Genomic DNA, 13,612 nt, shown 5'->3' on the forward strand with positions numbered 1-13,612 from the left:
CACAGAAAATTCTGTTCTATTGCTATATAAACATGGAACTTACCAAACGAAAGATTAGACTCTTCTTTCAGCAGGAAAAAAAAGTTCATATCTTTTTCCATTCTTTTGAAATCAGCATTAGAAAATAGCTTAGTTTGAGCAATTTTCTGATGAAAAAACAGAGAAATTGAGCTTTTTGTAAAAGCATAAATTTCAAACATAAATGACTTTCACAGCAATTTTTTGCTTTTGTGACATCCCAAACACCTGAATAATGTTTTCCTTCTACAAAATAACATACACAACAAGACAAATAGAGCTTTTGATAGCACAGTAACAATTTATTTACACATAACTAAACTATTGAACTGAGAGATGACACTGTTGTGGCCGCGACAGCCGGGGTAAAACTTTCCCTCATTGCCGCCGGACTCATCAAGATAGATTTTTTTGAATATTTCTTTTTTAGTGACCACTACCTCATAACAGAATTCACCTAGGGACCTTGTGTGGGGCAGGTTGTGTTCCTGGGGGGAACTAATTTAGCCGTGCGCATTTCCGGCTGAGTCCCAAGACATTAGAGAGTCACGAGCGGCCGAACACGGCAACGCGAACTCTACTCAACGAGCAACACAGACTCAACAACATCATCCGCTACACTTTGACGATTGTGTCATTTTCTTTCAAAAACACTCTTCCAGTGTCGTTTGCCTTTTGTTTTCCATCGTTCTTCACATTTTTCTCACGCTTCTTCCGTTTCCTGACTAATTTTCTCCACTTCCTTTCAAAAATGCGCTACTGCCCTCCAGTTTGAGCATTGCGCTTTGTAGCGAAGGCGTCTCTTGTGGAAAAAAAAAAATGTAAAAGACGTATAAATATGTTTATAGGACACTGAAACAATTAAAAATAGAATGTATTCATACGTTTTTGGGTAAATTGTTACTATGCTATCAAAAGCTCTATGTCTTGTTGTTTAGGTTATTTTGTAGAACGAAAATATTCAGATAATTGGGATGTCACAAAAGCAAAAAATAGCTGTGTTAAAGTCTAGGTTATGTTTGAAATGTATACTTTTACAAAAAGCTCAATTTCTCTGTTTTTTCATCAGAAAATTGCTCAAATTAAGCTATTTTCTAATGCTGATTTTTAAAGAATGGAAAAACATATGAACTTTTTTTTCCTGCTGAAAGAAGAGAGTCTAATCTTTCTTTTGGTGGGTTCCATGTTTATATAGCAATAGAACAGAATTTTCTGTGGGCCTTGCAAAATCAGTCAAAATCCAGTAAAACGGCCGGGAGCAAAGGGGGTTGCTCCGGTGAAAATGGCTGGGAGTGAATGAGTTAATGACATTTGTCATAAGCATTCAGTAATGCCCATGATAGTGTCATGTCATAATTATGACTGTCTTATGATGCTGATGTCAAATAAAGTGTTACATACAAACCCGAATAAATCAACAATTAAGCTGCTCTGGTATTTGCCTCAGGATTCAAAATGAGGGTAAAAAGTAGCGGCTTATTGTCCGAAAATTACCGTACCCTATAATGAGCAAAAATGAAGAACTTCCAAGATTGACCCTTGAGGAACACCGCAGGAACTGACAAATACCACTTTTTCTGTCTCTCACCTGCCTTTGGAGTCGGTGGAGTCGATAATATTTGCGCCGAGCGATTCGATTAACATCTCAGCCACTCCTTCGTTGTCGTTCATACTAAAAAAATGTATAAACAAAGTTTTCACTTGCATATGTAACCACATTGATGCACACAAATACAAGTAGTAGCTTACACGGCACAATGCAGCGGGCTGAACGTGTTGCCTTTTATCTTCCGAAAGACTTCCTGCTCTAGCAACAACTCCACACAAGCGTCACATCCTAAAGGAGGGGTAAAAAAAATTAAATACAACTTCAAATCAGATTTCTGTCACGCTTTCAGGTCTTGCTTAAGTACCGCTATAGCAAGCCCAGTGCAGCGGCGTGTAGCCTTTGTTATCCGCAAGCTCCGACAGTGAATTGGCAGTGCCGGGTGATTGCAGCATGGTGGCTAGGACGCCCGCACGCCCGCAGGCGGCCGCCAAATGGAGAGGAGAAAGACCTCGAATGTCCTTGACGCATGCGCTAGCTCCTCGCTGAAGAAGCGCCTCCACACACTCGTGCTGGCCCGTCACCGCCTGAGTCCAAATCGCATCATTGCTCGTAAATAATTACATCGATTCCCTGCAAACGGATTAATCTCACCCCGCGGTGAAGCGCCGTCCTGCCCCAGCAGTCTTGAAGATGGACGCTAGCTCCTTGGCTGAGCAGCGAATACACACATTCGCTGTGTCCGTTCAGTACAGCTAGCATTAGCGGGGTCCTTCACGCAAAATGACATCAAAGCACGCTTGATCGGGGCTTCGAAGTAATGATTGCAGGCTTCATTGACTTACTGCTTGTTGACATCTAGTGCGTCCAAATTGATGTGCTGGTCATTGTTGCTCATTAGGAGACGAAGGCAACCCGAGTGGCCGTTTGTAACTGTTACACAGACACACGGAATGTAATCTGTATTAGCAAACTGCTGTCTTTAACTTGGTTGCCTTTACTTAATATCAAATAGTGAGTTAAACTTAAAAATTAAAATGTTAAAATGGATTGGACGTCTATCGGAGTCAATGGCAGCCATTGAGTTAATATTGTTTAAGCCAGACTAGAGTGTGAAACTGGGCTAACACATAAGCACGTTTTCTGCAAGTAATCTAAATAAATCTCATCATAAACTCTTTTTCTTAAAGATTATAACATATACCTACCTGCAGCATGTAGAGTCGTCATTTTTTGCGAGTAGTCACACGCCATAGGTGAAGCGCCGCGGTGCAGCAGCAACGACACGCACTCCTGATGCCCCCTGGAGCAGGCCAGGTTGAGCGGGGTGCGGCCTTGCGGGGTCCGGATGTCCACGTCCGTCATAGAGGACAAAAGGACTTCCAAGGCGCCGCAGTGTCCGTGGTAGGCCTGTGGAAAAAAACAAAACGCTAGGATTTATTTTGCGGTTCAAAGATCCGAACGACAGAAAAGCACTTGAACTCACCGCCAAATGAAGTGGGCTAATCTGCCCCTGGCACTCAGCGTCATTCTGGAAGTCTGTTCCTGAGGACTCCATTAGCTGAAAATGAGATAACACACGCATGACTGGATGCTATTAGACACACTCAGCGAGAAAGATTTTCGGTGCCAGGATTAGCGATCAGGTAGAATAGAATAGGATAGATAATACTGGGTTATCCACATCACATTGCAGAATTGTGTATGCTCCACCCTGCCTAATGAAGGGAATAGCATACTTTCCCATATTTACTGTTTGACTGTTTGTATTACTTTAACACAACCAATATAAAATAAATAGCATTAAAATCATAGTTTAAGAAAGCAAGTCGAATATACGATATTTGATAGTATGAGTAGTTGGACTTGGAGTGATTGGAATTTGCAGCGTCAAGACAACGGGCAGACAAAGGGCATAACAGATACAGGATGCCTGCTGACTATGGAAGCGCACTGCATGCGTCATGCAGCTGACTGAGCGAGACTGACGCTGACGGAGCAAGACAAGCGGATGATGGCCAAGACACCTACAAGCCCACGTCTGGACCACCGAATCCCGCCATCAGCTCTTCTGGGGGCCAACAATGGGCAGTCCAGAACAATGGCGGGACATCCTGTCTTGCCACAAGGAACGCCTGATAACAACAGGACTCCACGGCAGAGAATTTGAACACTCAACTCCGGTTGCCTAGGCAACAGTGACGCACGGACTCATCGGCCATCTGCATTTTTAATAATTCATTTAGCACAAGGCTGTTATTTGTCATGACCATACCATTTATTTAGCAATTGAGGTAAATACTTAGATAAAAAGAATATCCTGTAAAATATAGGAGTAGAGAGATTGGAACAATCATGATATTTTGCTCATATTTTCCTCGTTCTGAATCTTCCCCCTCAATGAGTTGAATTCTAAATCAGATGAAATCGTGACCCTGCCGACGTCATCATCCAGCTGGAGACGCTAGAGCGCTGTAATGACAGGCGGGTCTGAACGGCAGATTAAATGACTAATTTCTCGTCATCTGCGCTTCCCCAATTGTTGTATACAGTCGAATCGTCTCAAAATATGATTCTAATTCACATAATAATGTTATTTAAGATTTTTTTTATGCTGTCACTGGCACTTTAATGATTTTACTCAGCCTTGATTAGATTTTCTACAGTATTTGCATTGAGGTCGCTTTTTCATTAGCACCAACAGAGGGCGCCATTTTACCAAAGTGGCCTATTCTTACTCACTGAAGTACTTAAAAGTCTTACCACGTCCAGAGGAGTTTCACTCGCCATCTAAAAGAAAACACAAAGTGTATTTACCATCTTTTGTAATTAGGTTCACCACATGACGTAACTCAGAACATACCAGTTCCAGAGAAAGTGTTCGTCCATATGCTGAGGCGTAGTGGACTGCACTGTACCCTTGTTGGTCTCGAACTCCGGGCTCGGCGTTGTTCCTTAAAAGGTACTCGACGCATCTTAAACAGTTGCAAAAGTACGATAACATACGAAGCAATCCAACATTGAAGATGTGTTAGCTTGAAATCGGTTTGCGTACTTTCCATCCGTGTCTGCTGCAGCGGCGTAGTGTAGCGGGCCGCAACCTCTTTGGTCCAGTTCGTTGACACCTGCCCCGGAGCCCACCAGGGCAAATACACAGTGGTAATTACAGTTGGCTGATGCATAATGAAGTGGAGTCCTGTCATGGTAAGAAAGAAAACAAATGATGATCTTTTTTTTTTTTGTGGGTACACTGACAGGACACTCATTGGCCGCTATTGACGGCGTTAGATGTCGAATCCATTTAGACTGAGAGGGGCGAATGTACATCGAATGAACGTAGCATGCAAATAGAAAAACATTCTTTCATTTGGCCCTCATTGCTCGCTTACCTTCCGTAGTTGTCTTTTTTGTTAAAGTCCGCTCCTATGTTTAGCAGCAGATTCAGGCACTCCAGGTTCCTGAACAAAAAATGCATTTGACTTAATCACTGGCACTGACGCAGAGACGAGAGGCTTCTCCTAATTTAAATAGATTAGATGTTCAACACCATCACCAAATACATATGGGAAAAAATGAAATAGAGACTCACCCTCCAGCTGCAGCAGCATGAAGACAGGTTCTTCCGTAATCATCAGGAGTGTCAATGTCAAATCCTAACACATAAACAATCAATGTATTGTCAATATATTGAAAATAATGGTGTTTATTAGGGGTGTGACAATATATCGAAAAGGTGATAGAATTGTAGCCCAAAAGCTTATCGATATGCTGCTAAACATAGGAGCAGACTTTAACAAAAAAGACAACTACGGAAGGTAAGCGAGCAATGAGGGGCAAATGAAAGAATTTTTTTACTAAAACATAGTCTGCGCGGTCTTTGGGACGCAATGAGGAACGGACCAACAACTTATTCCGCTAGATAAAAAAACAACAATACCTGACTGCGGCTGACAGAGCTTCAAACAACGCTCACGTTGCTACAAACTACGTCCACATAATGCTACGGTAGATACCACATGTATATGGCGGAAAACACAGACACAGGGTGGCGTGGCTCAGTGGTAGAGTAGTTGTCCCCCAAAACCAGAGGTTGTGGTTTCGATTCTCCGCCCTGATGAACTCGTCTAAGTGTCCTTGAGCAAGATACTGAACCCCACGTTGCTCCTGGTGCTGCGTCACCAGTAGGTAGATGGCGAGATAGTGTAAAGTGCTTTGAGCGCCTTGAAAGGTGGAAAAGCGCTATATAAGTATAACACCATTTACAGCTGAAAAAACAGTTTCTGCTCTTGCACCCATCTTTAAAATAAACTGCTGTATTTTAAGCCAAAAGAACTGTTGTGTTTGATAGAACAATATGTCTATATACTGCCATAGACGATTCATGGCGCATTAAGCCCCCAACTATTTTTAATTTGTCTGTTTCACCCTGGAGACCTCCGTTTACAGACGCCGCCCAACCGCTTTTGTTTCAACCCTGCCATAAAAAGAAGGTAAGTAATCATATTTATTATTCAAAATGTCAAGCATTTTTAGCTTTGAATCATTAATTGATGTCTAATATTTAGTTTAAAAAAAAAAAAAAAAAAAAAACTTAAAAAAATTATTCACTCGCATATTTTAAACTCAACAAATTATGTCACGATGAAAAAATTGGTGTCTGTAAATAAGTCACGGATATCTACCTCATAACCATCGCTTAATTGTTTTTTTTTTTTGGTACTGTTGAATTTTCCCCGATGTTTTAGAAAAAAAAAAACGTTTAAAAGGGTAACTATATGAAAAACAAAATCTCAACCGCTCCTTGACGTCTGCGATTTCTGCATCGCGACCCTTGTTATATTAGCATGTTTCACCCTTAAAATCCCCCAAAAATCCGGCTGTGGCCATTCACAGCTGTGTCTTGACACTCGGTGGGTGATACATGCTACATGGAGTTTTTGGACCGAAACAAGGTAAGTACGCGATAATATCTCGTTAAAATCATGGCATCTTTAATTATGCTCTCACCTCCAGTTAGGGTTTCGCTGTTTAATCAAAATTTAAAAAAAAAAATTTTTTTTTAAAATGTCCTCCTCTTCAAAATTTTTCTTCCCCCAGAGAATTGAGATTTTAAGCTTCACAATGATGTATCACACATGCATATCGGACAATTTAAAAAATTTGGCCAAATTGGGGGTCTCAGAGCGGAACTTCAAGTCACCTGTGTGTTTTCCGCCACATAAAACTAAATGGGAAATGACGGACTCAGCGGCATTAACACATGTATAGAGAACTAGATGCGAAATGACAGACTTGCCGGCGTTAGTAAAGAGCCGCCATCTTAAAGCAGTAGACTTCTCTAAAAGGCTGTTGTAGCGAACCTTCTGATCAAACCTAATTAACTTTTTATCTAAAATACTCCTAAATCAGCAAAATCTTGACTTTAATCTATCTTTAAATGATGAAACAGTTTTAAAACTTTCACATGTCGAAAGTAGACAGAAGGGAAATCATGGAATAACGGGAGCAATTTTAACCAATTTAACGGTTGATTCACAACATTAAATTAATTGAATGTAGTTTAAAGCTGCCGATACAGAATGGGGACTTGAGTATTTTACTCACTGTTTTGAACTGTTAACTTGACAGTGAAATAGTAGTTTATTTAAGCCTGAGAGGATTTTTGTACCATTTTTTAACTGATGTACGTAACATTAAAAGCAGCTAATAGCCTTGGAATGTATCAATAATCGATTTAAAATTGAATCGTACCCTCTGAATCGTAATCGAATTGTTAGGTGCCCCAAGATTCCCACCTCTATTAACAAACCTGAAGAAAGTAACTTCCTGCAGCAATCAGGGAAACCGGACAGAGCAGCCAAGTGTAGTGGGAACATCCCATGAATACCTCGCCTGGCACACAAGACAAGTTATCATGAGATTATGTTCAAAATGGCAGTTAAAACAAACTTTTACTGACTTGGAGATGCAGGCTCGGTGTTTCACAAGCGCTGTAATGATGAGCTCATGGCCGTAGCGCGCGGCGATGTGAAGCGCGGTGTTTCTGTCCCTGTCCACGCAATCAATCTCGGCTCCTGCGAAGACGTAAATATGAGATGCGCCGCTCCAGTTACGATGCACCAACATTTGGCTCACCGTTTTGAATGAGCGCCTGAGAACAGGAGAATCTGCCGTGGGTGGCTGCCATATGTAGGGGAGTCTTTCCATCTTTACTCTGTGAATATAGAATTTTTTTGTTTTGTTTTTACAATACATGCAAAGGTTTCTTGCAACTGATTTAGGTTTGACACACATCTCCCAACTAGCCTTGGGAGCCGCTAGCCACCCCCACCATGCCCCATATGGTCGTGACCTTGAGGCGCTTGTGTCCTCAAATCAGTTTCTAATGAGTGACATACATTCTCTCAAAAGGGTTTATATAACTGACAGTAATTAGAGTAGTAGATGAAATCCCAATAAATCTTTGTTGATATAACTTTTTTTAGTGCATACAGTATACTGGTCACTGTTGTGTATTTCTTCACTATGAATGTTTCTGACGCGTTCATTGTTTCAAGCGTTAAATATTGTGAAACAATGCTAACATTAGTTAGCGCTTCAATGGCGTTTTCAATTGTATATTATTATTAAGGTAACAGGTTTTTGGGACAAAGGAATGCAAAGTGTATTTTGCCCGATATGTTAATGAGGGTGTGCGCGAAGAACGGACCCGCATGTTGATGTGTGCTCCGTGGGCTAAGAGTAGCTCTTGGCATAACGCTCCTTGGCGTGAGGAAGAGGCAAAATGGAGAGCAGAGAAGCCTCTCTCATTGACCTGGAGGAATGGAACAAACCATCAAAATAAAAACATTCAAAGCAGAAGTTCATAATGTTTGACATTAGGCTTAATCCCCAAGCTAGCGGGGGTTTAATTATTTGGTAGAGTTCATTTCAACAAATTCTGTGTAGTTTGTAAGATATTTGTTAGTTTCAGGGCTCCGGAGTGGCTAAGCTAGCGTGAGTCAATGGGGCCAACTTAGCATGCCAATAAAAAACGATACAGATCTACAAAAAGATCCAACATAGTCAAATGAATTAAAAATGCAGATCATTGTTCGAAAAACACCTATGCGGCCAAATCAGTGTCACAACTACCGCCCCCCCCCCCCCCCCCCCCCCGCTGTAATTCATTTCATTCTGGAGGACTATTTTTTTAGATGTGTAGTACGACCACAATAGAGAGGAGTACTTCAGCCACTCATGCTGTAATCGGGGAAGGTGGGAAGTCTGACTTATCCCGCTCGGAGGATACAAGTTGCAACCTCAAAGGGTTCCAAGCGGATGTAAACAGCAACGATGGCTGACCCCGACAAGTTGTTTTTTATTTTGGCCATCAAAAGACATTTTAACCTCCAGTAAACCTGGCTTCTCGTAAGCAATCAAATAGTGGAGATGTTCCAATGATATTTTTCCAGATCGGAGGTTGGAAACTCTGACTTCCCAGCTTCCTCGAATGCAGCATCAGTGTGCTGAGTTAACTGACGACCGGCAACACGGTGAACCGTGCATTTAGAGGCTGTGGAAACAGAAGAAATGGGCAAAGGAACGTATCCACAAATTCCCTATCAAGAACGAGGAACAATATAAACTGGTTACTTGCTGCTGGCTACGACATAAATCAGCTGCGGGAAAAAAAACATGTGATATCACTCCGCCCTGCTCCTCTGCACAGCATCTGGATTACAAATGTTGCTGTTGCAATGCCGTTCATACTGAAATTATTGACATGCAATGGTAAGTTTTAATAACTTTATCCTGAAAACATAGCCAACACTATTGATTGCACGGGTCATCAATGATTTTCATGTGTGAATGTGTTGTTTTTTATTGCCATGCTAAGTTGGTCCAATTGACTCGCGCTAGCTTAGCCACTTCGAAGCTCTGAAACTAACAAACTACACGGAATTTGTTTAAATCAACTCCACTGGCTCTCGCTAACTCGAAGATTAAGCCTGATGTCAAAAATTCTGAACTTCCCCTATATTTAACATGTCTAATGTTAAAAAAACAGAACACAAACCTGGTTGACGCTAGCCCCTGCCTTGATTAGCTCGCTGACCACCACATCCTGCCCGTTATAACACGCCAAATGAAGTGGAGTGTTGCCATAAGCATTCACAACATTCACCTAAGAAAAAGGCATTTTGATCAATTTCTCCTTTAGCATTTATGTGAACCACTCCAAATTCTGACCTGGACCCCCAAGCCTAGAAGGTAGTGTACAGTACTACTCATCCCGCTGGAGGCGGCTGCATGCAGAGGGGTGTAGGCCTTCTTGTCTTTGCAGTCAACCTCTGCTCCACTGCTCACTAGTAACTTGACCACCTCTAGGTGACCTGAAACGAAAGAGATCATCAGCCTACATATCTGTTTTTATAGTTAGGCAAGGCAAATTTGTATAGCACAATTTAACTTAAAATAATTTAAAGTGCTTTACAGCACATAAAAATCAGCAGGACGCAATTGGGAGCTAACAAAACAAAATAATGAGGGATGTCTCGATCGCATATTTTTGCACCCGAGTCTGAGTCACCTGATTTTGAGAATCTGCCGATACAGAGTCCCGATCCGATACCGAAAGAAAAAGTATTTTTAAAAATATTTTTGCTTTGATGCTCACGCTGCCGACAACAGCCTCTCACTTACTCAATGAATGAGTTGCCACAGCACGCTTCAGACTGTGTACAGAGTTAAACTATGGTTAACACATTTCTGCCTTTGATCAAAGCTACAAACCTGTCAATCATTGTTAACTTTAAGCACCAAACCCCAGCTGCACTGGTGACCAAGAAAAACAGTTTGGTCGCACTGCTTAGCAGGAGGGAGATTGAGATGCTGTATGAGCATGAGGCAAAAAAACAAACCTATTTTTTTAGAAATTAAAAACCCGATCCTTTTCATCCGATTCCGATTCTCTGAAAAATGGCGCAATTGGCCCGATTTCCGATCACGTGATGGGATCAGGACACCCCTATATATGGTACATAAAAGTCACATTAAACCGTTAAGACCGTTAAAAATGAGACAATTTTTTCCACAGGAAGCCAGTGTAACAATTTGATAATGTGTAATATGGGCTAAATTCCTTGAATTTATAAGAACATTAGCTGTAGCTTCCTGATTGATTTTTTGCATAGATCTGCAAATACATCATTGCAATAATCCAATCTACTAAAAATGAGTGCATGATTAAGTTTTTCCATGTCTTGTTTGGACAGAAGCCCCTTAATTCTGGTTACATTTTTTAACTGTTAATAGGCAGATTTAGTGATGAACTTAACATAACGTAATCTTACCCATGTATGCAGCCCAGTGGATGGCTCTCCTATCCTTCTTGTCAAAAGCATTGATGTTCGCTCCTCTGGATAGTAGCAACTTCACCATCTATAACCCAATAGTAAATAAAAATCCGCTACTATCCAGATAGAGGAGTACTGTGCACCATATGAGATTCCCACCTCTACGTGTCCGCTGAAAGCGGCGTGATGTAGAGCGGTGCGTCCAGCCCGGTCAGATACATTGACGTTACTAAGTAGCGGCACCAGCGCCTCGGCGCAGTGTACGGCTTTGTTGCTTGCCGCGACATGGAGTGGCGTCTGCCAGTTCTTGTCCCTGGCGTTGACGTCGGCACTGTGCTTCAGGAGAACGGACACTGCATCCTGCAAAGTGTTCAGAAAAAACGGATCAATGATACATAGAATATAAGTAGTTGTGTATTTTAATGTACTTTATTATTTTCTTGCTTATGTGCTGAAGTTTTCCCAAATTCCACATCCACATCCCAAGTTGATATATATTTATAAAATGGTTACCTCACTACATGAAGCCACAGCACGGTGAAGAGGAGTCAGCCATTTGTTATCTTTGGCATTAACTCGGGCTCCTTGGAACAAAACAGCAGATTAATACTAACCCATTCATGCATGAATTATGATTTTTTTTAAACACCTACAAGGCACTTATTTAATGCATTGGCTTTGATTCACCCCTCCAATCCAAATGAATTTGACATCAGGCATCATAAATGGGTGTCAATTAGGGTTGGGCATTGTTTGAGTATGAACGCTTCCGGTTTCGATGACACGTTTTCGATTTCGGTTCCAAACGATTCTTGATTCTGATTATTTTAATAGGCAAGGTAAAAAAAATGCATTGTTTATATTAATTTCTTAACTTCTCGATTATTTTTTCAAATTATATGATCTTTCAATTATCATTGCTATGATTTTCTCACACGGCTATTTTTAACTTGTATATAAATATCGGTCTTTGAACTTGAATAATGATGAAGTTTCTTTCGACAGGAGTGCACTTTCACAAAGATGTTTATTTTTCAAAAGCTCACGGAGAAACCATTTACACATATTCTTTTGCCTATGTTTTAGAGTGTCTTATGCTGCATGCATTTCTGCATGTTATTGAGCTCTCACTAATGGGCTAACCTAGTGCAGAATATCAAACAAACAAACAAAAACAACTTCTAAAACCCATTTCAGATTAGCAGCGGGTACAGTATAAAATCAGAAACCGTTTTTGTTGATGAAAATCATCATATCTGCCTTCCCAGGGAGTAAGTGTGAGCGTTCTGGACAGATAGTGTCTCCTGCAGTGGAGAACACACGTTCACTGGGTGTACATGAAGCTTAAACGCAATAATATGAGAAAGCGAGATCTGACAGCAAAGGATAAATCTTTCGTTCGTTCCACCACGATGCAGCAGGGTCCTCAGACAAAACAGCAGGTGGCCGGTATCACTCCAGTGAAGTACATGAAAAAAAACTTACCTGTCAATGAGTTAAATACTGAAAAAAAAATACTTGAAAGTAGGGATGTCCTGATAGCATGTTTGCACCCCAGTCACCTGATTGAGAAGTCCGTATCAGGTACAAAATTGGTCTTTTTCTTTTCTTTTTTTTTTAAATTTAAATAAAAGTTCCAAACATGTTACAGTTCTGTACTGTTTACTGTACTGTACTGTACTGCTTATTCCCGGAGTTTTGTGAAGTATAAAACGTATATATTTTTGTTTCTTTAGGCCAGTACTTCTCAAATAGTGGGGCGGGGCCCCCCAGGGGGGCGCAGAGCGATGCTGGGGCGCATGTGACCTTGGGGAACATACGTTTTTGTTATACTAGAATAAAGTGTAATTGCACATCCGCTCAGTGGGTGGCAGTGCCACTCATTTTTAGCGTGTTCGCAGTATTTTTTAACAAAACAAGAGCACACAGCAAAGAGCTCTGGAGATATGAAAAGCTTAGACAAGGAAATATGACGAAGCATATGTAGCATTTAGCTTTTGGCTTTGACTTTTGTACAGTGGGAGACGAGGTAAGACCAGACTGTTTACTTTCGCAGCGGACAGCAGGAATTATTTTTTTCAGCGAGTGCCAAATATTGCGAACAATCCCGCTTTTTAAGTGTTACATCGGTAAACCAGCGAGCACTGTCAGCATCATATAAGGTGGCATCCCAAGCTGCTCAGTGCAAAATAACCCCACACCGTAGCAAGGGAGCTAATACTGCATGCAGCAAAAATAAATAGTGTCCCTCTCTCCAACGACATCAAACGGTCAAAAAAATGTATCGAGTGTATTTTTACAGAATGGACGTGTTTATTTTATTTGTTTTTTTTACCCTTTATTGTAAGTTAATCTATATTACATTTTACTTTAATATTAAAAAGAACACAATGTTATGCAGAGTTGTACTTATAATAATATGAATTTTATATACAAATGATACTACAGTATATTTGCAGTGGTGGCAGAGAATTGGGGGGGCGCGGAACGTTTACGTCTTCCTGGGGGGGGGGCATAACAGAAAATAATTGAGAAGCACTGCTTTAGGCTATGCCAATGTGTTTGTGAATTACTTTTTTTATTGTTAGCCCTTAAAAAAAATACTCGATCCTTTTCACTCAATTCCGATCCTCTGAAAAAAATGGTGAGATCAGCCCGATTTCCGATCACGTGATCAGATCGGGGACATCCCTACTTTCAAGTATTTTTT

At 41.0% G+C, this 13,612-nt stretch overlaps 1 protein-coding gene across 2 annotated transcripts in view; it reads right to left on the reverse strand.

The window, feature by feature from the left end:
* The window catches only part of LOC130910293 (serine/threonine-protein phosphatase 6 regulatory ankyrin repeat subunit A), a 29,109-nt gene that overhangs the window by 1,658 nt on the left and 13,839 nt on the right, over positions 1 to 13,612 (reverse strand). For both annotated transcript variants that reach the window (XM_057827456.1, XM_057827455.1), the window contains exons 4-24: positions 11,416 to 11,486; positions 11,062 to 11,262; positions 10,900 to 10,987; positions 9,797 to 9,939; positions 9,624 to 9,731; positions 8,274 to 8,378; positions 7,700 to 7,778; positions 7,524 to 7,638; positions 7,374 to 7,456; positions 5,154 to 5,217; positions 4,954 to 5,022; positions 4,620 to 4,760; positions 4,428 to 4,539; positions 4,328 to 4,354; positions 3,051 to 3,125; positions 2,773 to 2,974; positions 2,410 to 2,497; positions 2,219 to 2,336; positions 1,932 to 2,151; positions 1,768 to 1,855; positions 1,607 to 1,690 (exon numbers count right to left, since the gene is read on the reverse strand). In XM_057827456.1, coding sequence (XP_057683439.1) covers positions 1,607 to 1,690; positions 1,768 to 1,855; positions 1,932 to 2,151; positions 2,219 to 2,336; positions 2,410 to 2,497; positions 2,773 to 2,974; positions 3,051 to 3,125; positions 4,328 to 4,354; positions 4,428 to 4,539; positions 4,620 to 4,760; positions 4,954 to 5,022; positions 5,154 to 5,217; positions 7,374 to 7,456; positions 7,524 to 7,638; positions 7,700 to 7,778; positions 8,274 to 8,378; positions 9,624 to 9,731; positions 9,797 to 9,939; positions 10,900 to 10,987; positions 11,062 to 11,262; positions 11,416 to 11,486 — 2,281 coding nt within the window. The remainder of the gene's footprint in view (positions 1 to 1,606; positions 1,691 to 1,767; positions 1,856 to 1,931; positions 2,152 to 2,218; positions 2,337 to 2,409; positions 2,498 to 2,772; positions 2,975 to 3,050; positions 3,126 to 4,327; positions 4,355 to 4,427; positions 4,540 to 4,619; positions 4,761 to 4,953; positions 5,023 to 5,153; positions 5,218 to 7,373; positions 7,457 to 7,523; positions 7,639 to 7,699; positions 7,779 to 8,273; positions 8,379 to 9,623; positions 9,732 to 9,796; positions 9,940 to 10,899; positions 10,988 to 11,061; positions 11,263 to 11,415; positions 11,487 to 13,612) is intronic.

The sequence above is a fragment of the Corythoichthys intestinalis genome, chromosome 22 (assembly GCF_030265065.1).
Source record: "Corythoichthys intestinalis isolate RoL2023-P3 chromosome 22, ASM3026506v1, whole genome shotgun sequence".
Taxonomy (NCBI): Eukaryota; Metazoa; Chordata; class Actinopteri; order Syngnathiformes; family Syngnathidae; genus Corythoichthys; species Corythoichthys intestinalis.